Source organism: Lithobates pipiens, unplaced genomic scaffold (assembly GCF_037356315.1).
Source record: "Lithobates pipiens isolate NorthernLeopardFrog02 unplaced genomic scaffold, aLitPip1_a1.2 Scaffold_10, whole genome shotgun sequence".
NCBI lineage: Eukaryota > Metazoa > Chordata > Amphibia > Anura > Ranidae > Lithobates > Lithobates pipiens.
Window position 1 is genome coordinate 205,746,006 of NW_027507686.1, and position 25,954 is coordinate 205,771,959.

The window sequence follows — 25,954 nt, forward strand, 5'->3', positions numbered from 1 at the left end:
AGGCAGCCGACATGAGACACCTGGGCGGGCAGCATGAAAGAGCCGGGGCGGCCGGTATAAGAGAGCCGGGCAGGCGGCATGAGACAGCCGAGCAGCCAGCATATGAGAGCTGGGTGGATGGAGGAAGCAGAGATGACATCATCTCTCTCTCCGCCCCTGCATCATCGCTCTTCCGCCCCCTCACAGCCAGTTTTCTGTCATCCTCAATGTCGGAGGTGTGGCGGGGAGAAGAGAGATGACATCATCTCTCACCACTTGCACAGCATCACCGCTCTTCTGTCTTCATTTGGAAACCACCACTGCACAGAGGCCTGTCTCTGTGCTAAATGGACCAGTGCTGCCACCAATGCAGTGGTGGCAGGCAACGTGGCAGGTGATATGGCAAGTGACATTCCAGATCTGGTGACAGGCAACGTGGCAAGTGACATTTCGCATCTGGTGAAAGGTAACATGGCAAGTAACATTCCACAGCTTGTGGCAGGCAGCGTGGCATGTGACATGGCAAGTGACATTCCGCATCTGGTGACTGGCAACGTGCAGGTGACGTGGAAAGTGATATTCCGCATCTGGTGACATGCAGTGTGGTAGGTGACGTTGCAAGTTACATTCCACATCTGGTGACAGGCAGAGAGGCAAGTGACGTGGCACCTGGCAATCCACATCTGGTAGCAGGCAGTGTGACAAGTAACATTCCACATCTGTTGACAGACATTTTTGGTCAATAGAAATACTCCCCCTTATCTGAGAGTCAGAAGTTGCTCCATGCTTGAGGAACCTTAGAATTCCATATATCTCTGCTTAGGAAAGACTTCAATTTATTACTAAGGATAAATATATTTATAAGGCCATCAAACCCAACGTTGTCCTCTTCTCAGCTGAAATTCTTGAAGTACAGGTCTTGTTCTGCACGGTCATTTTTTTCCATCACAGACAATTAAGGAGACACCCATTGAAGTTGATTTGTTTTGACTTTGTTACACGTCTCAGCAAGTCGCATGAGAAGTCGCAGCAGTGTGACCCAGGGCTTAATAAAAACTATCCGAGCACATGGTAATCATCTATAATTTTTCTTTTAAATTTCTAAAGTAAAAAGTTTCAGTTAAACCTTTAGAATGGAAACATTTCACCCATCGTTTCAGATACATACAGTGCATCCGGAATGTATTCACAGCACTTCACTTTGTCCACATTTTGTTATATTAGACTAAAATTGGAAAACCCCTAGTGGTGGACTTTTTAGGCACGTACAATAGATATCAGAATTTTTTTGAAGATACAAATAAGTTTTTTTATTGAAAAAATTAAGAAAAGTACATAAAACACGAAATGCATAAATACACTGATAATCTGTATATACACTGATTACTCGAAATACCCTACGTGTTTCGGAGAGACTGAATCTCCTTCTTCAGGGGTATGTATAAATGTAAGAGGTGGTCTATTGAAACAGAAAATAGAATATACATTAAAAAGAGTTATTTGTCTGCAGAAGAACATACATATATTGTATATAGTGTATAATTTACTATTGTAATAAACACTTACATATTTAGAACAGTGTGTTGAATAGGCATTCCATAAGATTTGTAATTAAAAACATGACAAAATAACAGGGTGAATGTTGCTGATGGTTATTTTCCCTTTCGAAGCCTTCTAGTGTGATCGCCCCGGCAGGAAAGGCTGAAAGAGCCGCAGATGTAAAGATTAGACCCGCCCCCCCTAGTGCTGATGGATGATTGGAGCTGAAAGCCCCCAACCTGAGAAAGACACTGGGGCAAAGCAATCGGTCCTAAGTAGAAAAATAAAATGTATTTTAAAGTTATAACGGGAAGGTAAGGGGAAAAGAAATAGAAAAATCCCCTCTCTCCCTGTGTAATTCTATGTATAAGAAATTTCTTTATTATACATATATATAAAAAAAAAAAATGTATAGACAAAACAGTCTTTTTTAAACATCCAAAAATAAAGAAATTATTTTTTTGCAAAGAATATCATACCTGAAATACCGTAGATATTATAATAGTAGAATTGGCAAGCGGGGCTGCTCCTAAAAAAATTAGATTGATAACTTTATTATAAGGAAATATAAATTTTCAGCTAGTGTGCAACAGTAGGCCAAGAGCATTATGGCCAGACAGCTCACCATAGCGTCAAATTGGATGTTATATAAATATATGAGCCTAGTCTTATCATAGGACATTTATAAATGTTTTAAAAATCAAGCTGGTATTGAATTTTGATTATAATATGCGACCAGACAACACTATAAATTGACTAGGCCGATAAATATATCAACCCAGTCAGAATATATTAGTCTGATATCATAAATACATTTTTTAAATTTAAGAATTTGAATGATTTTAATTGATAAGATCCAAAAACGTTGTCAATAAATGATTTTAAAAATGAAGATACTGAGCACTCATAGAATTTAATTACTATCAGTGATGTAAATATATTAATTATTAATAAAGTTCATCAGTTATCATATATTTATTGTTAATAACACTCATTAATAATTGTCAATTATTGTGCAAAATATAGACCATAATATTGATTGTAGATATGTCAAAGTCATTAATAAAGTTGTATTAGATGTATCCACCCGTTCGTCACAGCATCCACTTGTAGAAAGTGGAGTGTGTCTTTGATAAAGGATGCAGCGATGTAACAAAAGGTTTAAGGAATTCATCTACTAGTTGACTTGCATGTTCGCTAATGGCTCCTACACCTGAAATGATCCGTCTCCCAGGTGGATTGTTAGCGTCCTTATGGATCTTTGGTAATGGTGTACGTAGAAATTCATTTTTGATGAATTCCCAGAGCTGTTTGGTAATTGTATTGTTTGTATAGGTGGTGTCGATAAGCGTGAAAAATTCTCTATTATACTTTTTTACAATGTCAGCCGGAATCCGGCGGTACTATTTTATTGCACATGTTAACATAAAAAATATTATAAATAAAATATTTCCACCCTTGTCTGCCGGCTTAATTGTAATTTTCTTGTTCTTAGAGAGTTGTTTAAGGGACGCATTTTCTCATTTAGATTTACCGGATTCCTACTATATTTTTTTAGATTGTCCAGTTCACTACAGACCAATTTAAGGAATACTGCTGCATTGGAACAGGTACTTGGGGCTGGACAAAAAGTAGATTTCTTCTTTAATAATGATCTTTTAGTGGTGGGTAGGGATGAGCTTCGAGTTCGAATCGAACTCATGTTCTACTCGAACATTGCCTGTTCCCCTGTTCATCGAACAGTGAACAATTTGGGCTGTTCGCAGCAAATTCGAAAAGCCGGAACACCCTATACAAGTCTATGGGAGAAATCTAAAGTGCTCATTTTAAAGGGTAATATGCAAGTTACTGTCCTAAAAAGTGTTTGGGGACCTGGGTCCTGCCCCAAGGGACATGGATCAATGCAAAAAAAAAGTTTTAAAAACGGCCGCTTTTTCAGGAGCAGTGATTTTAATAATGATTAAAGTGAAACAATAAAAGTGTAATATTCCTGGGGGCGTGGCCTGGACATGGCCGAGTGAGGCAGGTTTTTTGCAGAGCTCCTGGTCCCGGCCTCCCTCACCCGGCATCTCCGTGACTGTATACTGGTATGCTACCTGCTAAGCAACACAGGACGAGAGCAGCAACCCGGGGGACCCCTGTCGCTAGCAAATCGGGCGATATCCACCGCTTTTTCCGGCAATTACAAAGCCCCTCCGCAGGCACTCCACCCGCGGCTTCCAGAGGCCCTGCACGTGTCGCTCGTCTGCCAAACGGATCTCGGAGCAGCAGCGCGGCCCCTCCCGACTCTCCAACACCCAGCGATCTCCCCCGGAGTACCCAGGGAAACACACAGGGGGAAACGATGGCCGTCAGCCCTCCACCCGACCTCCGTTCTGCGGACCATGACATTAGGACTCTCCTCCAGGCCCTCCCTACCAGGTCTGACATTGAAGCGCTGATTTTGCGCCTGGAGGAAACCCATCGCAGAGACATTCAGGAGGTGCGGGGGGAGGTCGCAACTCTTGCGGAGCGGGTGTCCTCGGGGGAAGCCTCGACTTCCTCGTTAGAGCGCAGGGTGTCGTTACTAGAGCGGACAAGTGAGCGGCATCGGGATACTGCTATATCTCTCCAGCTCCACCTTGAAGACATGGAAGACCGGAGCCGCCGAAACAATCTGCGGCTCCGTGGGATCCCGGAAAGCTCGGCTTCGGAGGACCTGGGGGCCCTGGTGCAGCGGATCTTCCGTATGGTGACGGCGAACCCGGAGTTGGAGTGCGAGCTGGACAGGGTCCATAGAGCGCTAGGCCCGAGGCCGACCGACCCAGGCAGACCCCGAGATGTAGTCTGCAGAATCCTCTACTCTCAGAAGGAAAACATCCTGCGACGGGCGTGGGAGCACGGCGATGTGGATGTAGACGGCTCGAATGTGAAACTTCTCCCGGACCTATCTAGGGCGACCCTGAGGCGCAGGGCTTTACTCCGTCCCCTCCTGGACATTGCGAAGCAGAGAGGGTTTACCTACCGTTGGGGGTACCCCCTGTCTGTAACTTTCCGCAAGGATGCTGACGCCTACACACTGCAAACCCCTGCGGACCTACCAGCCCTCTTCCAGCTCTTGGGCACTGACCCGGTTCCAGTCCCTGATTGGCTGCAGATCCTCCCTCGTCAGGCCGGAAGAGCGGGTGCTTTCTTGATCCGCGGCCCGCTACAGCACCAGCAGCGAAGAGCCGGACGAAGACGTCGCTCGGCCTCCAGAGAGGGCCCACGTGAGTAGACTGGTTGCCCTCTGTTCCTGCATACAACCGCAAACTCTATCATTGGCAACTGCCATCCCCCCCCACTGCAGTGCCCCTGTCGTAACGTTTTGGTTTGCAGCCTATGGGGGTGTCCCCCCCCCCTTTTTTTTTTTTTTTGTTGTGTCGGGCCTACCCGAGTGATCCCTTCTGTTACCCGGGGACTCCCACCTTAGTGCTTTGGGGTGCGCACAGGCCAGGCATCCTCTACCATTCAGTGCACCCCACCGGTTTAGCCATTTATGGTGCTTTTGGTCGCGCCCCTCTCTATCGTGAAGGCCGGATGTGTGTTCTTTCGGGTGGGGTGGGGGATGGCGGCCTTCCTACATGCTGACTGATGTGGTGTACACTTTGGATGTAGACCGCCTCGGCGGAGGCGGTCGCCCCGGAGGCGAGCGGCCAGCCGTTCCCTCCCCCTCTCCCCCCCTTATTGCTATGAAGAGAGACCGGGACATGTACCCTCTACTACTCAATGTCTCTCCTAGACCGAACTGACTCTGCTGCCTTTGATCGACCCCCTCCCAGTCGCGGAGATAGGTTGGGTGTGTTCTCTCGGCCTGGGTGGGGGGGGGTGGGGGTTGGCAATCTACCCACATGCCGGCTGACATGATGCGCACTCCAGATCTAGTCCACTACTGCGGGTGTTGTCGTTCCAGTGTTGGACGGCCTGATGTCCCCCCCCCCCCCCCCCCCCCCCCTCCTGGCTACTATGCGGTGAGAACGGGCTGTGACTTCTATAACACTCGGAGTACCCCACCGGTCTATTGGTTATTGGTGCGTTTGGTCGCTCTCCTCCTTGCCATGGAAACCGGATGTGTATTCTCTCGGCCCGGGTGGGGAGGGGGATGGGGGTTGGCTACCTAATTCCATCCCGGCTGGCGTGGTGAACACTACGGATATTTTTTGGGGTTTTTTTTTTTTTTTTTTTTTTTGCTGCAATCCACCAACATTTGACGTTTGTTGCTGCGGGGGAGTGGACCTGTTAACTTTGGTTTTGGTGTGTGGGGTGGCGGGAGGTGCGGGGATTTGTGAGTCGGATAATGTTTCCTTATGTATGCACCCCATATGTTTGCTTCTGTGTCATTGGTTGCTTCATATCGGGGGGAATTGTGGTGTTAGTTATACCTGATTATGTGATTCCTCCCTCAGATGCGCACAATTCCCTCCGATTGTCGTTGGGGATCTTGTATTTTTCGGTTGGTTGCTAGTTGCTTTTGTTTATGTTATTGCATTTTTTGGTTTATCGGCAAATGATACAACATCTTTATCTGCCGGGGGTGGGGGACGGGATTGGGGGGCTCGCTCTCCGGCTCTGTCTGTCCACCAACCCACATAGGTTAGCGCTCAACTTCCAGTAGCTTACTGGTGAGTGCATAAGCAGTTTTCTGCTGGTTTAGTATTCCCCTGTGCCGCACGCTCTAGTGCCGGCTCTTTGACCTCTCCTGCTTTTCCTCCTTTTTCTGAACCTACTACCCTTTGCTCTATACCTCTCCCCTCCCCTTTCTACCTTTCCCCACCTTTTTTGCTTCTGGATACTGCCCTCCCCTACAACCCTTCCCGAGTTTGTAGACCTCCCCCCATCCCCGTGAGACGCAATGGCAGGCTCGATCACATTGACTTCCTTTAATGCGCGGGGACTGAACACCCCAGAAAAGAGACGTATGCTCATGCGAGATCTTCGGAAGTCCCACGCAGACGTGGCCTTCATACAAGAGACCCACTTTAAGGATGATAAACTTCCCCGTCTCCAGACCAGACTCTACCCCCAGGCTTATCATTCTACCAACCCCTCCTCCAAGACGAAGGGAGTGTCCATTCTGATCTCTAGCAGATTGCCGTGGCGCTTCCAAGACGTACTGGCTGACTCTGGCGGTCGATACATCTTCCTTAAGGGTCAGATTGGGGATGCCCAGTTCACACTGGCGACGCTGTACGCCCCCAATACCCACCAGGACAAATTTCTTAGGGGGACCCTGGACTCCCTGATGGGATTTAAGGAAGGTCAACTAATACTGGGGGGAGACTTTAACGTGCCTTTGACCCCCTCCTCTGACTCCTCCACGGGTAGCTCTTCAGTCACGGTGGCGACCAGGAAACGCATAACACAATCCTTATTTAGGGCCCAATTACTTGACATTTGGCGTTTACAACATACTGGGGAACGGGATTACACATGTTATTCACCCCCACACAAGTTGTATTCCAGAATAGATCTTTTTATGATTCCACATGACCAGCTCCACTTAGTGGCCTCTTCCTCCATTGGACTGATTACGTGGTCTGACCACGCTCCCATCTCTCTTGTCTACACTCTATCCGCTAGCCCTTCGCCCAGGTCTCTGTTTTGGCGGTTAAATGAAAGCCTCCTCCAAACGCCAGAGGTCCTGACAGAGGTGACTGAAGAGCTTGACAATTATTTCCGAGAAAACGACGCGCAAGGTATCGACCCTGGGATGTTATGGGAGGCCCACAAGTGTGTCATCCGGGGAATTTTAGTCAAACATGGTGCGCGGATCAAAAAGGCAAGAAACGCACAACTTGCGCCTCTACTTTCGAACCTAGTGGCTCTTGAAGCTCAACACAAACATGCCCCTTCACGATCCCTAGACACGGAAATACAGACTCTACGCACACAGATTACGGATCTGCTATATTACAAAGCGAAAGCGGCCCTACAATTTTCCCGTAAATTAACCTATGAGTCGGGGGATAAATGCGGGAGGAACTTAGCCAACTCGGTTAAAGACATAAAATCTAGATCATATATACCTCAGATTGTGGACCAGAATGGGCTCAGAGCTTCGACCCCTACTCAGATAGCGGAGGGTTTCGGGGCATTTTATTCCAACCTCTACAACCCTGCCCCCAGAGGTTACAGAACTTCTTGATGAGCCGATTGCCCTGGAGGAAGTGCAGAGGGCGATAGGTTCTATGAAACTGGGAAAGGCCCCGGGCCCTGATGGCTTTACGGCCCAATATTACAAGGTCCTCCTTCCTATTCTTGGACCACGCCTGGTGACGTTGTTTAATGCATTGGGCTCGGAGGGCAGGTTTCCCAGAGACACCCTTAGGGCCCATATTTCTTTGATCCATAAAGAGGGGAAAGACCCGGGCCTATGTGGGAGTTACAGACCCATCTCCCTTTTCAATTTAGATCTGAAACTATTCTCTAAGATTTTGGCGACGAGACTTGCACGGCACCTTCAATCTCTAATCCATCTTGATCAGGTGGGCTTTATACCCACAAGGGAAGCGAGAGACAACACTGTTAAAGTGCTTAATCTATTGCACGTAGCGCAGTCCGCCCGAACTCCCTGTGTTTTTGTGAGCACGGATGCGGAAAAGGCCTTTGACCGGGTTAATTGGAACTTTATGTTCTCGGTTCTCCGCCACATTGCCCTGGGCGACAGGATGATGGGGTGGGTGAGTAGTATCTACTCGCATCCATCGGCTCAAGTGAAAGCTAATGGGGTGCTTTCATCCCCCTTTGTTATTGGGAATGGAACCAGGCAGGGCTGCCCCTTATCCCCCCTGCTTTTTGCCCTTTCACTGGAACCGTTTCTCTCTACGATAAGACTGAACCCTGATATCGTAGGCCTCCAAGTGGGTGACATTTCCTGCAAAATTTCGGCTTATGCTGATGACATGATGTTCACTTTGTCGAAACCTAGACTCTCCCTCCCGAACCTTCTGGCTGAGTTTAAGACCTATGGCATTCTCTCCAACTTAAAGATAAATTTTACCAAATCTGAGGCCATGGGGGTGGCTTTGCCCCCTCAAACATTGTTGGATATGAAATCTAATTTCCACCTTAAATGGACGACTTCGGCCCTGAAATACCTCGGCACGTACATCCCTGCGGACATCTCACGCACATTTGAGCTGAACTTCCCCCCTTTACTGATTAATATACGCAGCTTACTGGAGAAGTGGCATAACCATCTCCACTCTTGGTTCGGGAAGTGTAATCTCGTTAAGATGAGCATTCTCCCTAAATTCACTTATCTTGTTCAGGCCCTCCCAGTGCATATCCCATCTTCCTTCTTTAAGCGGGTGCAGGCCCTGATTACCCGCTTTATCTGGGCCCATAAAAAGCCCAGAATTAGACGTTCCCAGTTGACCCTCTCCAAGCAGCACGGGGGACTGGCGTTACCAGATTTTAGACGCTATTTTTTGGCCTCCCACTTGGGTCGTATTCTCGATTGGAACCGCAATATACCTTTGAAGCTTTGGGTTCGGATTGAACAATCTCAGACTCGCATACCGCTGCATAGCGCCTTGTGGTGCTTTAAAGACTTACCCCGGAACCTGAAATCCCACCCGACCATTGGTGTTACTTTGCGGCATGGCCACCGGGCGGCTATTCAAGCAGCCCTCACATCCCCCTCCTCCCCTTTACTTCCCGTGCTCGGCCACCCGAAATTTGAACCAGGCTTACTACGCTCGGAATATACATTTCTCAGGAGTTCCGGGACTATCTACGCGGCGCGTTTTGTCAGCGAAGGGAAGTGGCCGTCCATCTCGGCCTTGTCTGATTTGTCGGGCACCTTCAGGGTGCCTTTCTGGAGGGCGGTACAAATGCACCATTTTCTACACTCCATCCCCGATCCCCATGCCTTCACACGACCACTGACGACGTTCGAGGACCTTTGTACGGGCACGGACCCGTTGCCACATACCCTCTCTCAAACCTATTGCCTACTGAACACACCATCGGACCAGACGCCGCTACCTTGCTTGTCCAAGTGGGAGAAAGACCTGAATTGCACATTTTCCCCTGCTCAACGCCAGCGTATCATTACACTGGCACTTAAAACCTCGCTATGCACTAAAATTCAAGAATCAAACTTTAAGCTCCTCTCCCGCTGGTATCTGACACCTACTAGACTGCATAGGTGCTTCCCCTCTGCCTCTGACCGGTGCTGGCGCTGCGGGGAGGGAGAGGGCACTTTGTTACATATTTTCTGGTCCTGTCCGAGGGTGAGAGACTTCTGGAGAGAAGTCCGCTGCATCACGCAGAGATTTACGGAGCTCTCTATACAAGACGTGCCCGAGTTCTTTCTCCTGCACCTCTCCGAGATCCCTATTAAAACATATAAAAAATTGATTCTGAGACACCTATTGAATGCAGCTAAGTCTTGCATACCTCTTATGTGGAAACAATGCTCTCCCCCATCTATCGCATTATGGATTAGAAAAGTTGAGGAGATGAAGAAGATGGAGGATCTGATCCTCACATCACAAAATAAACAAGAAGTGTTTAAACGTACTTGGGACAATTGGAACCTCTTCATCTTCTCACACGAGGGTAGACGTCTCTTACAGACTTAGTGTTTTTTGCCAGCCCATTTCAGCATCTGCGCGCTGGCTGCCATCGCGTCTCCTACCCCCCCCCCCCTTCTTTTCCTTTTTTCTCTCTCTTTCTCTTTTCCTCCCTCTCGCTATCCCCTTCTCCTCCCTTTCTAACCGTCCTTTCTCCCTTGACCCCCCCTGTAAAACGGAAAAGGATGGGAGTGAGGGCCCTTGCTCCCACCCGGGGAGGTGTATTGATACCGCCCGGGGGGTCTTTCGGCTTTTTGGGCCTCTCGTTGTTGTTATGATGTATACCGATGGGGTTGCCTTGCTGTTTATTGTGTTCTCTTAAAAGTTGTGATTCCACACCGGAATGTGTTGTAACCCTGACATGTAATGTGGGGACCCTTCCTCCCTTCTGTTGGTACTGAATAAAAACTATATTTGAAAAAAAAAAAAAAAAGTGTAATATTCCTTAAAATTTCGTAGCTGGGGGGTATCTATAGTATGCCTGTGAAGGGGCGCATGTTTCTGGTGCTTAGAGCTGTCCCTGCACAAAGTGTCATTTGTGCAGGAAAAAAAGTCTTTTAAAATCACTTGCGGCTAAATTGTCGGCTCCCCGTAATACAGAGAACACTCAATGAGTGTTCTCTGTATTAGCCGACAATTCATTCGTTCATTGATAAAAAAAAAAGCGTGGGGGTTCCCCTAAATTCAATTACCAGGCCCTTCAGGTCTGACATGGATATTAAGGGGAACCCCGTGTCAAATTAAAAAAAAAATTGACGTGGGGGTCCCCCTAAAAATCCATACCAGACCCTTTATCCGAGCACGCAACCTGGCAGGCCGCAGGAAAAGAGGGGGGGACGAGAGAGCAGCCCCCCTCCCTCCTGAACCGTACCAGGCCACATGCCCTCAACATTGGGAGGATGCTTTGGGGGTCTGTGACCCCTCAAAGCACCTTGTCCCCATGTTGATGAGGACAAGGGCCTCATCCTCACAACCCTGGCCGGTGGTTGTTAGGGTCTGCGGGCGGGGGGCTTATCAGAATCTGGAAGCCCCCTTTAACAAGGGGATCCCCCCCTGTTTGAAATGGTAAGGGGGTACAAAATTACCCCTACCATTTCACAAAGAAAGTGTAAAAATGGTTAAATAAGACAAACACACTTTTGAAAAATTCCTTAAAAAAAAAAAATATTCCAGCGGTGCTAATCCACTCTTGCTATCCAGTGACGAATCTCCGGGGTCCAGCGATGGATGATCATATCCAGCGACGGGGGATCTCTCAGTCCAGCGCTGTCCATACATCCGTCTTCTGTCTCCACTGCGGAGACACTGCGGAGATCCCAGCGCTGACGTTTCTTATATTAGGAGGGCGGGGCCACCCGTCACCTGACCCCGCCCCCTCTGACGCTGGTGCCTCTGATGCTGGTGAAGGGAGCCAGGGGTTCCCCAGGGACGTATGGGTGACCCCGCCCCCTCTGATGTAACGGAAACCTGCGTTACATCAGAGGGGGTGGGGTCACCCACACGTCACTGGGGAACCCCTGGCTTCCCTCTCCAGCGTCAGAGGGGCGGGGTCAGGTGACGGATGGCCCCGCCCTCCTAATATAAGAAACGTCAGCGCGGGGATCTCCGCAGTGTCTCCGCACTGGAGACAGAAGACGGACGTATGGACAGCGCTGGACTGAGAGATCCCCCGTCGCTGGATATGATCATCCATTGCTGGACCCCGGAGATCCGTCGCTGGATAGCAAGAGTGGATTAGCAACGCTGGAATCTTTTTTTTATTTTTTTTATTTTTAATAAAGGAATTTTTCAAAAGTGTGTTTGTCTTATTTAACCATTTTTACACTTTCTTTGTGAAACGGTAGGGGTACCCCCTTACCATTTCAAACAGGGGGGGGGGGCGGGATCTGGGGGTCCCCTTGTTAAAGGGGGCTTCCAGATTCTGATAAGCCCCCCGCCCGCAGACCCTCACAACCACCGGCCAGGGTTGTGAGGATGAGGCCCTTGCCCTCATCAACATGGGGACAGGGTGCTTTGAGGGGTCACAGACCCCCAAAGCATCCTCCCAATGTTGAGGGTATGTGGCCTGGTACGGTTCAGGAGGGAGAGGGGGCCGCTCTCTCGTCCCCCCTCTTTTCCTGCGGCCTGCCAGGTTGCATGCTCAGATAAAGGGTCTGGTATGGATTTTTAGGGGGACCCCCACGTCAATTTTTTTTTTTGATGCGGGGTTCCCCTTAATATCCATATCAGACCTGAAGGGTCTGGTATGGATATTTAGGGGGGCCCCACGTCAATTTTTTTTTTTAATTTGACACGGGGTTCCCCTTAATATCCATGTCAGACCTGAAGGGCCTGGTAATTGAATTTAGGGGAACCCCCACGCTTTTTTTTTTTTATCAATGAATGAATGAATTGTCGACTAATACAGAGAACACTCATTGAGTGTTCTCTGTATTACGGGGAGCCGACAATTTAGCCGCAAGTGATTTTAAAAGACTTTTTTTCCTGCACAAATGACACTTTGTGCAGGGACAGTTCTAAGCACCAGAAACATGCGCCCCTTCACAGGCATACTATAGATACCCCCCAGCTACGAAATTTAAAGGAATATTACACTTTTATTGTTTCACTTTAATCATTATTAAAATCACTGCTCCTGAAAAAACAGCCGTTTTTTAAAACTTTTTTTTGCATTGATCCATGTCCCCTGGGGCAGGACCCAGGTCCCCAAACACTTTTTAGGACAGTAATTTGCATATTACTCTTTAAAATTAGCACTTTAGATTGTGAACGTTCGAGTCCCATAGACTTTAATAGGGTTCTAAAGTTCACACGAAGTTTAGGTCTGTTCGCAGGTTCTGGTGCGAACCGAACAGGGGGGTGTTCGGCTCATCCCTAGTGGTAGGGGTATTATCAGAGATCTCAATTTGCTCCAAAATTTGAGATAGGTCAACCTGATCAATAAGATCATTCGGATCGCTCTCTTCCAACAAAGACACTAGTTGATCTATAGCTTGGGTTTCTTGAGGGGTGAGCTTCGTAGGGGGTCCTTGTTTTTGAAATAATTTTTTCAGAAGTATCTTGCGAACAAAGAGTTGGAGATCTTTGTAGACTTCAAATACATCTGTATCCTGGTTTGGGAAAAAATTAAGGTCTTTTTTAAGTATACTTATTTCGTCATTTGAGAGTTTATAAGAGGAGAGGTTAATTACATTGAAATCGGGACTCTGCTCTTCGGTTTGCATCAGAGATATTAGAGTGCTACCTGAGTGTAAGTTTTGAGATTGATAGGTGGAGGTTGAGTACTTGCCAAGATCCGTTCTAAAAAAGACGGATCATTAGAAATTGTGTCGAAGTAATCAATAGTGGAAATGTTAGATTGAGGGATGCATGCTCCTGTAGTGACTTGAGATGTAGTGATAGTGTCATTAGTTACAGTGCAGTTCTGTATTTGGGATGTGATGGGGATTTGAGACAGAGCATTATTAGGTGCATTGACAGGCATGGGTTTACGAGGTGTATCTAAGGTCAATTTTTTAGCTGCTTGTCCATCAGTGTTATCGCCATAATATTGGCGTTTTGTGCTTGTGCCCGTTTTGGGTTTGTGAGAAGATTGAGGAGGGGGGTGTGTGGGATTTTTCATGTGACTAGGTACTGACTGTGAAGTAGTAGGGACCTTTCCTTGATTTTTTTGTACTGGTTATATCTATTTTGTGCAGTAGTCCATGGTGTCAGTGGGTGTAATGGCCGTGGCCTCATTCCGACATGCGTGCGTATGCGAGCGCGTGCCGTGGACGTGGCGGCTCGTGCACCACTCAGGGGGGCAGACCTGCTCTCGGTCTCCCCTCCCTGCCCGTCAGCTGTTGCAATTTGCTGCACCAGCTGATTGGACAGGGACCATTATAAAAGACTAGAGCCTCCGTCCGTTTGGCATCCTTCACACTCTGTTGTTGGATCCCGTGACAAATGGGTGGATACATCTACATCTTTCCATTCTAACTTTATTAATGACTTTGACATATCTACAATCAATATTATGGTCTATATTTTGCACAATAATTGACAATTTTAACAATGAATATATAATAACTGATAAACTTTATTAATAAATAATATATTTACATCACTGATAGTAATTTAATTCCATTAGTTAGTGCTCAGTATCTTCATTTTTAAAATCATTTATTGACAACGTTTTTGGATCTTATCAAATAAAATCATTCAAATTCTTATATTTAAAAAATTTATGATGGTATCAGACTAATATATTCTGACTGGGTTGATATATTTATCGGCCCAGTCACTTTATAGTGTTGTCTGGCCGCATATTATAATCATTATAATCAAATTTCAGGTATGATATTCTTTGCAATAAAGAATTTCTTTATTTTTGGATGTTTAAAAAAGACTGTTTTGTCTATACATTTATTTATGAATTTTTTTATATAATAAAGAAATTTCTTGTACATAGAATTACACGGGGAGAGAGGGGATTTTTCTATTTCTTTTCTCCTCACCTTCCTGTTATAACTTTAAAATACATTTTATTTTTCTACTTAGGACCGATTGCTTTGCCCCAGTGCCTTTCTCGGGTTGGGGGCTTTCAGCTCCAAACATCCATCAGCACTAGGGGGGGTGGGTCTAATCTTTACATCTGCGGCTCTTTCAGCCTTTCCTACTGGGGCGATCACACTAAAAGGCTTTGAAAGGGAAAATAACCATCAGCAATATTCACCCTGTTTTTGTTGTCATGTTTTTAATTACAAATCTTATGGAATGCCTATTCAACACAATGTTCTAAATATGTAAGTGTTTATTACAATAGTAAATTATACACTATATACAATATATGTATGTTCTTCTGCAGACAAATAACTCTTTTTAATGTATATTCTATTTTCTGTTTTAATAGACCATCTCTTATATTTATACATACCCCTGAAGAAGGAGATTCAGTCTTTCCGAAACGCGTAAGGTATTTCAAGTAATCAGTGTATATATAGATTATCAGGGTATTTATGAATTTCGTGTTTTATGTACTTTTCTTAATTTTTTCAATAAAAATAAATTTTTGTATCTTCAAAAAAATTCTGATATCTATTGTACATGCCTAAAAAGTCCACCACTAGGGGTATTCCAATTTCCGTCTATAATTTTGGATGTGGCACACAAATTTGTAAAATTATTGCCTCCCATTTGTACCATTTTGTTATATTACAGTCTTATTCCAAAATGGATTAAATTTATTATTTGCCTCAAAATTCTACAAACAATACCCTATAATGACAATGTGAAAGAAGCTTGTTTGAAATCTTTGCAAATTCATTAAAAAATAAAAAACAACAACAAATCCAATGTACATAACAATTCACAGCCTTTGCTCAATACTTTGTTGAAACCCCTTTGGCACCAATTATAGCCTCAAGTCTGTTTGAGTATGATGCTACAAGCTTGACACACCTATTTTTGGGCAGTTTCTCCCATTCTTCTTTGCAGGACCTCTCAAATCCTATCAGTTTGGGGAGCATCAGTGCACAGCCATTTTGAGATCTCTCCAGAGATGTTCAAGTCTGGGCTCTGGCTGGGCCATTCAAGGACATTCACAGAGTTGTCCTGTAGCCACTCCTTTGTTATCTTGGAGGTGTTCTTAGGGTTGTTGTCATGTTGGAAGATGAATCTTTGCACCGGTCTGAGCTCTAGAATGCTCTGGAGCAGATTTTTAACAAAGATGTCTCTGTAAATTGCTGCATTTATCTTTTCCTCAATCCTGACTAGTCTCCCAATTCTTGCCACTGAAAAACATTCTCACAGCATGATGCTGTCATCACCATGCTTCACTGTAGGGATGGTATTGGCCAGGTGATGAGCGGTGCCTGGTTTCCTCCAAACATGACGCTTGTTGAGGCGATGAATTGCTAGGCGTGGGGGAACCGGATGAAACGGAATATAAAAGACAAAGGTTATAGTGAAAGGAAGGGAAAGGGGAGTAAGATGGGGGGGATTGTACTTAAAGCGGGAGTCCGCCGTTCTCGGGTGCTGCCGCCACCATTTTGGGTATGGGAATCAGGAAGTGGAGCCTTGCGGCTTCATTTCCCGGTTCCCTACTGCGCAATAAGGATGGTCCCCGCTGTCTCTGGGATCCGTGTTTTTCCCAGCAGACAGTGGGGGACCTTCGGAAAGGGGCGTAGATTCTGCGGAAAGGGGCGTAGATTCTGCAGATATCTATGCCGGAAGTGGGTGCAGATACCTGTACTGTACAGGTACCTGCACCCCCCTCCCCCCTGAAAGGTGCCAATTGTGGCGCCGGGGGGGAGAGTTCCAATGAGCGGAAGCTCCACTTTAGGGTGGAGCTCCGCTTTAATATTGTATCCTTGGTTGAATTTTGAAGGAAAATGTTGTATATTGATATTTTGATATAATGAAAATAAATAATAAAAAAAAAGAGTTTCAATCTGTTTCATCAGACCAGACAATTTTGTTTCTCATGATCTGAGAGTCCTTCAGGTGCCTTTTGGCATACTCCAGGCGGGCTGTCATGTGCCTTTACTGAAGAGTGGTTTTCGTTTGGCCACTCTACCATATAGGCCTGATTGGTGGAGTCCTGCAGTGATCATTGTTCTTCTGGAAGGTTCTCCTCTCCCCACAGAGAAAAGCTGGAGCTCTGTCAAAGTGACCATTGGGTTCTTGATCACCTCCCTGATCCCTGAGGCCCTTCTCCCCCGATCTCTCAGTTTGGCCAGGCGGCCGCTTTAGGAAGAGTCCTGGTGGTTCCAAACTTCTTCCATTTACGGATGATGGCGGCAACTGTGCTTATTGGGGCCTTCAATGCTGCAGAAATTTTCTGTACCCTAAAGTGGAGCTTCCGCTCATTGGAACCCTCCTCCCTCCGGCGCCACAATTGGCACCTTTCAGGGGGGAGGGGGGTGCAGGTACCTGTACACTACCTGTACACTTCCGGCGTAGATTCTGCAGAAGGTACGCCCCTTTCCGCAGAATCTACACCCCTTTCCGAAGGTCCCCGCTGCCTGCTGGGAAACACACGGATCCCAGAGACAGCGGGGACAATCCTTATTGCGCAGCGCGACTCGCGCATGCGCAGTAGGGAACCGGGAAATGAAGCCGCAAGGCTCCACTTCCTGATTCCCATACCCAAGATGGCGGCGGCAGCACCCGAGAGACGATCAAGAGATCGGCTTCGGGTGCCGACATCGCGGGTGCACTGGGCGGGTAAGTGTCATTATTTTGAAAGTCAGATGCTGCAGTATTTGTAGCTGCTGGCTTTTTTTAAAATAAAAGGCGGACTACCGCTTTAACAGCATTTTTTATTTTTTATTTTTCTTTATCAAAATCACTTTATAGCTATATATATACAGCAATTAATATTTATACGTGATTTACAGTAAGACTTTATAAGTTGTCGCACTATTTCGCGTTGTTAATATTTATTGAATATATATGCACAAGTTTTCACATATAAGCATATATCATTTTATGTAAGGATGGTATAACATGCCTGGTTTCTAAAGCGCTACACTTTTATATAGAATTTATAACATTGCACTTTTTATCCTCGTGGTGTGTTAGCAGCTTATTTTTGGTTTTTGCTCTGTATTTATTTATAAGAATAGCGCAGTGTTTGTTGGATAGTTTATAGCATAAAAACTGAAACAAGTGAGTTTTAATTTTAAATAATTGAATCTGTGACATTTTAGCAAAAAAATAAATAAAAAGGTTTAGGCATTGGAACCCCGCTTTAATCCATTTTGGAATAAGGCTGTAACATAACAAAATGTAGAAAAAGTGAAGCACTGTGAATACTTTCCGGATGCACTGTAATTAATGTAGTAATCATTTTTTTTTTTTCATTTTTCTGTATTCAACAAAATCCTAATCATCCTGTGAAACCTTCAGTAATCCCAATGTTTAGCACATCTCTAGTTTCGCCTGAAAGGTGCAATAAATTGGCTCCATTCGGTTTTAAGCACAAGTCCTATAAGGACACTAAATAAATCAGTGTAAAGAAGACCATTTTAACATGGCCAGTAAGGATTAAAGTCTTACTTATCTATTTTTAGCTTTGTAAAGTTGGTCTCCATGGTCACCATAAATCCTTTTCATATCTGTCTTTTTTACTAGAATTTACAAGCGACGATGTTTATGGAACTCATCTGCTCTTGCTATCCTTATAGTGGCCATCTGGATTCTGCCAGTTGTAAGCGCAAATACTGCAAATACCGACAGCATCCAGAAATCACACTGAGATAGAGATTATCTATTCCCTTTCTAATTGTGGTCATTTAATGTATATTGATTTAAGAACGATGCAAAAAAAATAAAAAATACCAGTGATTCAGAATGACCATTTGAAGTGGATGTAAACCTCAGACATGAAATATGAACAAAGCATATCCCTCTATAGTGTGTACTTGTCTCAATTCAGAGCACTAAGATGTTTATTTACTAAAGGCAAATAGACTGTGCACCTTGCAAAGAGCAGTTGTTGCAACTGCTTCAATCATCCAATCGTGTGCAAGCAAATCTTTTATTTATTTTTTTTGCACGTGATTGGGTACTTTTTGCAAAGTGAAACTTTGAGGGTTATTTACTAAGACCCCTTTCACACCACACCGCCCTTTGCGTCGGCGGTAAAACGGCGATATTTTTAGCGGCGTTTTACCGCCGGATTTGCGGCGCATTTCGGCCGCTAGCGGGGCGCTTTTACCCCCCGCTAGCGGCCGTGAAAGGGTTAAAACCGCCGGCAATACGCCGCAATAGCGATTTCAATGGGGAGCAGCGGTAGAGGAGCGGTAAACACACTGCTCCTTCACCGCTCCAAAGAAGCTGCTGGCAGGTCTTTTTTCTGACGTCCTGCCAGCGCACCGCTGTAGTGTGAAAGCCCTCGGGGCTTTTACACTACACACAATGGTGCAGCTTCTTTAGGGCGGATTGCAGGCGCTATTTCTAACGCTATAGCGCCTGCAAAATGCCCTGGTGTGAAAGGGGTGTAAAGGCAAATCCACTTTGCACTACAAGTGCAAAGTGCACTTGAGATTGCACTGAAAGTGCAGTTGCTGTAGATCCGAGGGGGACATGCAAGGAAAATAAAAAACAGCATTTTAGCTTGCACATGATTGGATAATAAAATCAGCAGAGCTTCCCTTCATTTCAGATCTACCCCTCAGATTTACAGCAACTGCACTTCCAAGTGCACTTTCAGTGCAATTTTAAGTGACCTTTGCAATTGTAGTGCAAAGTGGATTTTCCTTTCCTAAATAGCCCCCCATACCTTGTTTACTAAGCTCTGGAGCAACTGCCCTTGCAGAGAGCAACTTGCAAAGTGCACAGGCTAGTTGCTTTGTGTAAAACAACCCCTAAGTGTAATTTCTGTCAGCTGCATCCTTCCTCTGCTATCAGCATGAATCACAAGTTTTCCTGACACCAGGAGAAAAAAGGTGACACAGGAGGGAGCTCAACCCTCAGAGCTCTCTTTACTGACCTCTGCAAAGTGTAACTTCAGGTCTCAGCCCCCTTTTTTTCTGAACACTCAGACAAGCTTTATAATCCAGCACTTTGAACAGATATAGAGAAGACTCAGATATACAGGTGCAACTTATGTAGGAGGATTTGTTTCATCTCTGTGTATCACCTGAGACCAGTCACTTCACTGGCTATATGGAAGGGTTTACAACCAACTCAACACCTCTTCCCCCCACCCCTATGGCTCTGTGGCCGCCCACACAAATTTCCAGCCCCAACTTTCCTTTTCTGAGGCATAGCACCGGGGATTGAAGTCCAGCAGCCTCAGATACATCTGTATGAGAGGTGCTGACTGCCAAGGGGTGAGTGAGTTCACCATCCATCCCTGTCTGTGACTGAAGTCTCCCCTCTTCTCTTTCCTACCTCTGAGTAAGTACACTAAGGCAAATCAGGGTTCTCAGAGCACCCCTTACATCAGAGTCCCCCTTTACACCAGAGGCTACAGTGTTTCCCCTTACATCAGAGTCTTCTCCGTACATCAGAGTTCTCAGTGTTCCCCCATAAACCAGGGTTCCCAGAGCATCCCTTATGTTAGAGGCCCCAGAGTTCTCCCTTACATCAGGGACTGCAGAGTCCCCCCTTACAGTGAAAGGGAACTCTGCGAGTTGAGATGTAAAAGGGGGAACTCTGTGGATCCAGATGTAAAGGGGGACTCTTGTTATTAACTTCATATGATTAGAAATGATATTGAATAGCAAAATATATGTATAGTTTATACTAAAAAAAAAAAATGCTGTGTGCCGCTGAAGTGTTCAGGTTTGACTTGAAGAAAAGGTGGCAACCCTATCTACACGGGTATCACCCTAAGATTGGGCTTCAATATTATTAATTTTATACTTGTAATGGCGGCGATCAGTGACTTATAGCAGAACTGCGATATTGCGGCATACGATCTGACACTAAATAATAAAAGAAAATATTCCTGCGCCAACTCAAATTAATATAGAACACGTACTGCTGCACACACTGAGGGAAATATCTGAACCCCAAAAAATTTTGAGAATAAAGAGTAGTGGTGCGCTGTACATAAAAGATAAAGTGCAACAGTGCTATAACAATCCTAACTTAATATTATAAGAGGCAGGTGCTGGTGGTTGCCAGACTGAAAGATGTAGAATAAGGTGCATATGTCACAAATAATCTGATATGTAAACTAATATTAGACAAAAATAAATAAAACGAATGGTAATAGTAGATATTGATCATACAATTAAATTCCAATAGCATAAAAAAATGAGTCCTTAATAAGAGTAAATAAAATATATCAGAGTGTCCGTGAAAAAATTCCTTCTTATAAATACGGTGCAGCATATACAGTGACTTGTAAACACAACAATAAGGTGCTGGTGAACAGAATTCTGCAAAGTAATACTGGTGCTGAGTGACTTGCTTTATCCTCCGTGCTATTTAGTGTATGGATGTTCCCTTACCTCAACAGCGTGTGGATATATGCCTTTAAGGTCCCTGGTGATCGTCTTAACATGGCAATTCAGGCTCTGCTGGTAAGTGTGTCCTGCTTACAGTCAGCGTTAGTGTCCCCCTTTTTAACAACCTGGAGGTGTCTGGAGCGGATGAGCCTCGCCAGTGGACCATTACATTTTTGATACTTTGTGGGAAGTGAGAACCAGTGACACTAATGCAATGATCAGTGCAAAAAAATATGCACTATCACTGTACTAATGACACTGGCTGGGAAGGGCTTAAACATCTAAGGCGCTGAAAGAATTAACTGTGTGCCTAACCAGTGTTTTACTGTACTATGTGTGCTGCTTTTCCTAAGGGAAGTGATGGATTTTATTACTTCTTTGCAGGGACACTAAATCCATCCCTTCCCTCCTGTCAGAACAGAGCTCTGCCTTATTTACATAGGCAGAGCTCTGTTCTGTGTGTTTTCCTGGCGATCAGCGGGTGCCGATATCCTGTCAGAATACCGCTTCCCATCAGAAAATGTAACAGAAGTGGAGTTTTGAGCAAAAAATGCTTACTGCACATGCGCCATGCATTCCAATATGGCTACTATGCCTTCCAGTAGGTTTCCTAATCTGACAGAACACGAAGGCAGCAGTGACAGACATCTTCTTACACCCAGGCAAGTCTTCAATTTCACACTTATTTTAGCAGTAAACTCACCTTATATACTGAAATCTGTGACACTGTTTTTCAGACATCCCAAGTCTCCCACGAGTTACGGGAGTCTCCCGCATTTGGCTGCGGGCTCCCAGACACCCTCGAGCACAGGGTGATCTCCCAGCTGGACCTGTCACTCAGCCACAGACAGAGCAACCCGAGTGGCCTAATGGAGTACGGCTGCTCTGTCTGTGGCTGAGTGACAAGCGGATGTAAGGTGCTGCGAGCGAGAGGCAGAGAGGAGGACAGCCCATACTGCTGTCCCCAACCTGCTGCATGGGTACTTTTTTAAGGTTGGGTCAGTCAGGCCAATTCAGCAGTGGAGAGGGGTGGGCGGAGGAAGAGAGAAGACTGTGTGCCACCCGTGATCTGCAGACTGTAGCAATTAAAAGAAGAAAAAAAAACTTTCCCCAGTCAAGCGGATTCTTTCTCTGCTTTCGGAGGCTGCCGCACAGTAATCTCCTGTGCGACAAGTACATGACAGTCCCGGTCGCTTCTATATTAATCTGCCGGGCAGACCAAAACTGTCATGTACTTGTCGCACATGAGATTATGGTGCACCCAAAAGCGGAGAAAGAATCCACTTGACTGGGGAAAGCTTTTCTTTTTCTTTTAATTGCTACAGCCTGCAGATCACGGACGGCGCACAGTCTTCTCTCTGCCTCCGCCCACCCCCCTCCTTCCAGGGAATTCTCTGACTGGGATGGCTTACAGCCCCATTGTAGGCAGACCCCATGCTCCAGCAGCTGGACAATTGGCCCCAGGACCAGCAGCCCAGCTCCGGCAGCCAGACCCCTGGCCGGACCCTTGGACCCAGCAGCTGAACCCTTAGCCCCAGCAGTCAGACCCCAGCAGCCAGACCCTTGGCCCCAGGAGCCAGACCCCAGGACCAGCAGCCAGATCCCTGGCCGCAGCAGCCAGATCCCTAGGCACCAGCAGCCCAGCCCCAATCCCAACAGCCCCTATCCCAATTGGCACTGATCAGGCTGCATTTCATTGGGGGGGGGGGGGGGGGCTGTCAGCGCCGATGTGAAGCGTCACCTCCCTGAAATGAGTTTTTGCTGGTTGGGATGTCTGGTTTTGATGTTGCATTTGAAAAGCAGCAACAAGTCTGCAGTCAGAAGGTGGTGACGGCCATCTTGGTACACCCTGCACTGCTCAGTGCCGAGGGTCATTTTTAGACACACTGACTGTCACGGTGAAATAGTCTATTTCAGTATATAAAGTGAGTTAACTGCTAAAATAAGTGTGATATACAACACTTGCCTGGGTGTAACAAGATGTCCGCTGCCACCTTTGTATTCTGTCAGAGTAGGAAACCTATTAAAACATATAGCGGCCATGTTGGAATGCAGAGCACATGTGCAATAAGCAATTTTGTTCGCAGCACTTTTGTTGCTTTTTCCGATGAGTAGCGGACCTGTCAGGGGTTCTAATCACTCTCCACTCTCAAAACCAGAGGAAAAAAATTGCCTTTAGTTCATCCTTTTTTATGAGTCACATTCTTCTTATTAGGAAGTTTTGGTGTTTATGAAAAGTTATATCTTTTCTACATGAGCTGCACACCATTGTTTACATAACAAACACACTGACAGGCCATGTGACAGGGAATCACCATAGAAACTCCAAGCAGCACCATAGACAGCGCCAACATTCCAAACCTCCCGCCTATCTGTCCTTCTATGAGTCTCTATGGTGTGCGTGCGAGATGACGCGTTATAGGGGCGGGGCGCCTGTGGATGGCGGCGGCGCAGGACGGCGCTGGGAGTAACGCGGGAATGCCGAGCAAGAAGTCCCAGGCGAAAGTGAGTGAGGAGAAGGGAGGAATGGGGGCAATATGGCGGCACCGGCCGTGACAGAACACCGGAGGGTGCACATTGTATGCGGTACGGGGAGTGTACAGTCACAGGAAGAGTTGTGCTGCAGATAACAGAGCGATACAAGGCTGGGCAGACAGTACTAGGTGATTGTAGAGGGAGAGGGGTGTATTTGGCTGTCACGCATTCTACAGTCAACCTTTTATGAAAAAATCTGTAATATGAAGAACTACTTAATGTGTCCAATGAGAGAGGAGCCTCTACTACTAATCTGACCTACCATCAGCTATGTAATACAGGGGACTCCCTGATTGGATACAGATGGGATGGATTCTTCTGATTGGTCCTGAGACTTGGTAGCTCTGAGGTCTCCCATGTGTCAGTCTCTGGGGTATAACGTCTCATAGACATCTCTATCTCCCTCTCCTCTGAATCCTGACCTGTGATTGGCTCGTGCTCCGGAGACTACTGACAGGCGGAGAGGAAGTGATGCATCGCCTCTTGTTGTAACCCCAATTTTTGTGAACAAATGTGTCGGAGCCCAGCGTATTACACATGGTTGTTGGGACATGAGTAGCACGTCCCATTGGCTCGAATTTGTAGTGTTGTGTCTGTACAAGTTGGATCAACTTTGCCAGGGGAATAAAGCATTGCAGTGTGTACCACGCCCCCAACTGCTTCCTAGTGCCTGGTAATCCCTGATGGGTTTACTTCCTCTTTGTCTCCCTGCAAAGGTGAAGCATAATGGACTGCTATGCATAACATTTTTGCACTATAAACAAGCTATTTTTATTTGCTATAATAAATAGCCAAAAAAAATTCTTCATCAGTTTAGGCCAATGTGTATTCTGCATATCTTTGGTAAACAAAATCGTAATAAGCGTATATTGATGGGTTTGCGCAAAAGATGCAGCGTCCACAAAATGGGGGATAGATTTATGGCAGTTTTATTTTTTACTAGTAATGGTGGCGATCTGCGTTTTTTTTTTTTTTTTTTTTTTTTTTTTTTTTACGGGACTGCGACGTTGCGGTGGATAGAGCAGACTTTTTTTTTTTTTTTTTTTTTTTTTGAGGGGGGGGGATCATTGACATTTATACAGCAATCGGAGCTAAAAATAGCCAATGATTCCTGTATAAACTGTCAGGGAAGGGGTTAACACTAGGGGGAGTTCAAGGTGTTTCTAACTGTATGAGGGCTGGGCTGCCTAGGAGCAGCAGATCTCTCTCTCCAACCCTGACAGAATTGGGATCTAGCTGTTTACACTGACAGTTCCCCGTTCTGGCTCTCTGTGGAGCGATCGCAGGTGACTGACAAGGACATCGCGGCCGCAGGCCCGCAAAAGCAAAAAAAATTGTGATTCTAATGTTTACCCCTTCCCTGTCAATGTCATTGGTACAATGACAGTTCATAATTTTAGCACTGATCACTGTATTGTTGTCACTGGACCCAAAAAAGTGTTGGTGTCCAATGTGTCAGCCAAAATGTTACATACCCTGTTTCCCTGAAAATAAGACCTACAAGGAATTTAACTAGGGCTTATTTGGGGAGTAGGGCTTATATTGCAGCTATCACCGACAATTACGCTAGGTCTTATTTTCAGGGAAACGGTTGTATAGTTACATAGTTAGTAAGGTTGAATAAAGACACCAGTCCATCCAGTTCAACCTGAGTGAGTGTCTACAATTGTCCCTATCCCTGTACATTGCACACTCACATCGGTCCCTACCCTCAAGGCGCCCACAATCCAAGGTCCCCATTCATATACTAGGGCCAATTTGGGACAGAAGCCAATTAACCTACCTGCATGTCTTTGGATTGTGGGAGGAAACCGGAGTACCCGGAGGAAACCCATGCAGGCACAGGGAGAACATGCAAACTCCAGGCAGGTAGTGTTGTGGTTGGGATTTGAACCAGCGACCCTTCTTACTGCTAGGTGAGAGTGCTAACCACTACACCACTGTGTTGTCCATGTTGCGGTTCTGCTATAAGTCGCTGCCAGTAGTAAATAAAGATTCCATAAATATATCCCATAGTTTGTAGACTATAACTTTTTGCGCAAACCAATTAATTTAAGCTTATGGGGATTTTTTTTATTTTTTTGTTTTTTTTTGTATTTGATATGTTTTCTAGCAGAAAAAAAAAAATTGACGGCCGTTTTTTGTTTATAGCGCAATTAATAAAACCTGCAGGGGTGATCAAATGCCACCAAAGGAAAGCTCTATTTGTGGGGGAAAAAAGGACATACATTTGGGTACAACACCACAGGACCGCACAATTGTCAGTTAAAGTAACTCAGTTCTGTATCGCAAAAATTGGCCTGGTCAGGAGGGGGGCTCAATCTTCCAGACCTGAAGTGGTTAAGGGGGGGCGGTGATAAT

The 25,954-nt window shown here is 45.8% G+C and overlaps 1 protein-coding gene across 1 annotated transcript in view; it reads left to right on the forward strand.

Annotated features, from left to right (window-relative positions):
- Positions 1–23,427: 23,427 nt before the first annotated feature.
- The window catches only part of ARL14EP (ARF like GTPase 14 effector protein), a 28,271-nt gene continuing 25,744 nt past the window's right edge, over positions 23,428–25,954 (forward strand). Inside the window, exon 1 of the mRNA XM_077460863.1 lies at positions 23,428–23,563. Within this exon, the coding sequence (XP_077316989.1) occupies positions 23,498–23,563 (66 nt within the window). The 5' untranslated portion in view covers positions 23,428–23,497. The remainder of the gene's footprint in view (positions 23,564–25,954) is intronic.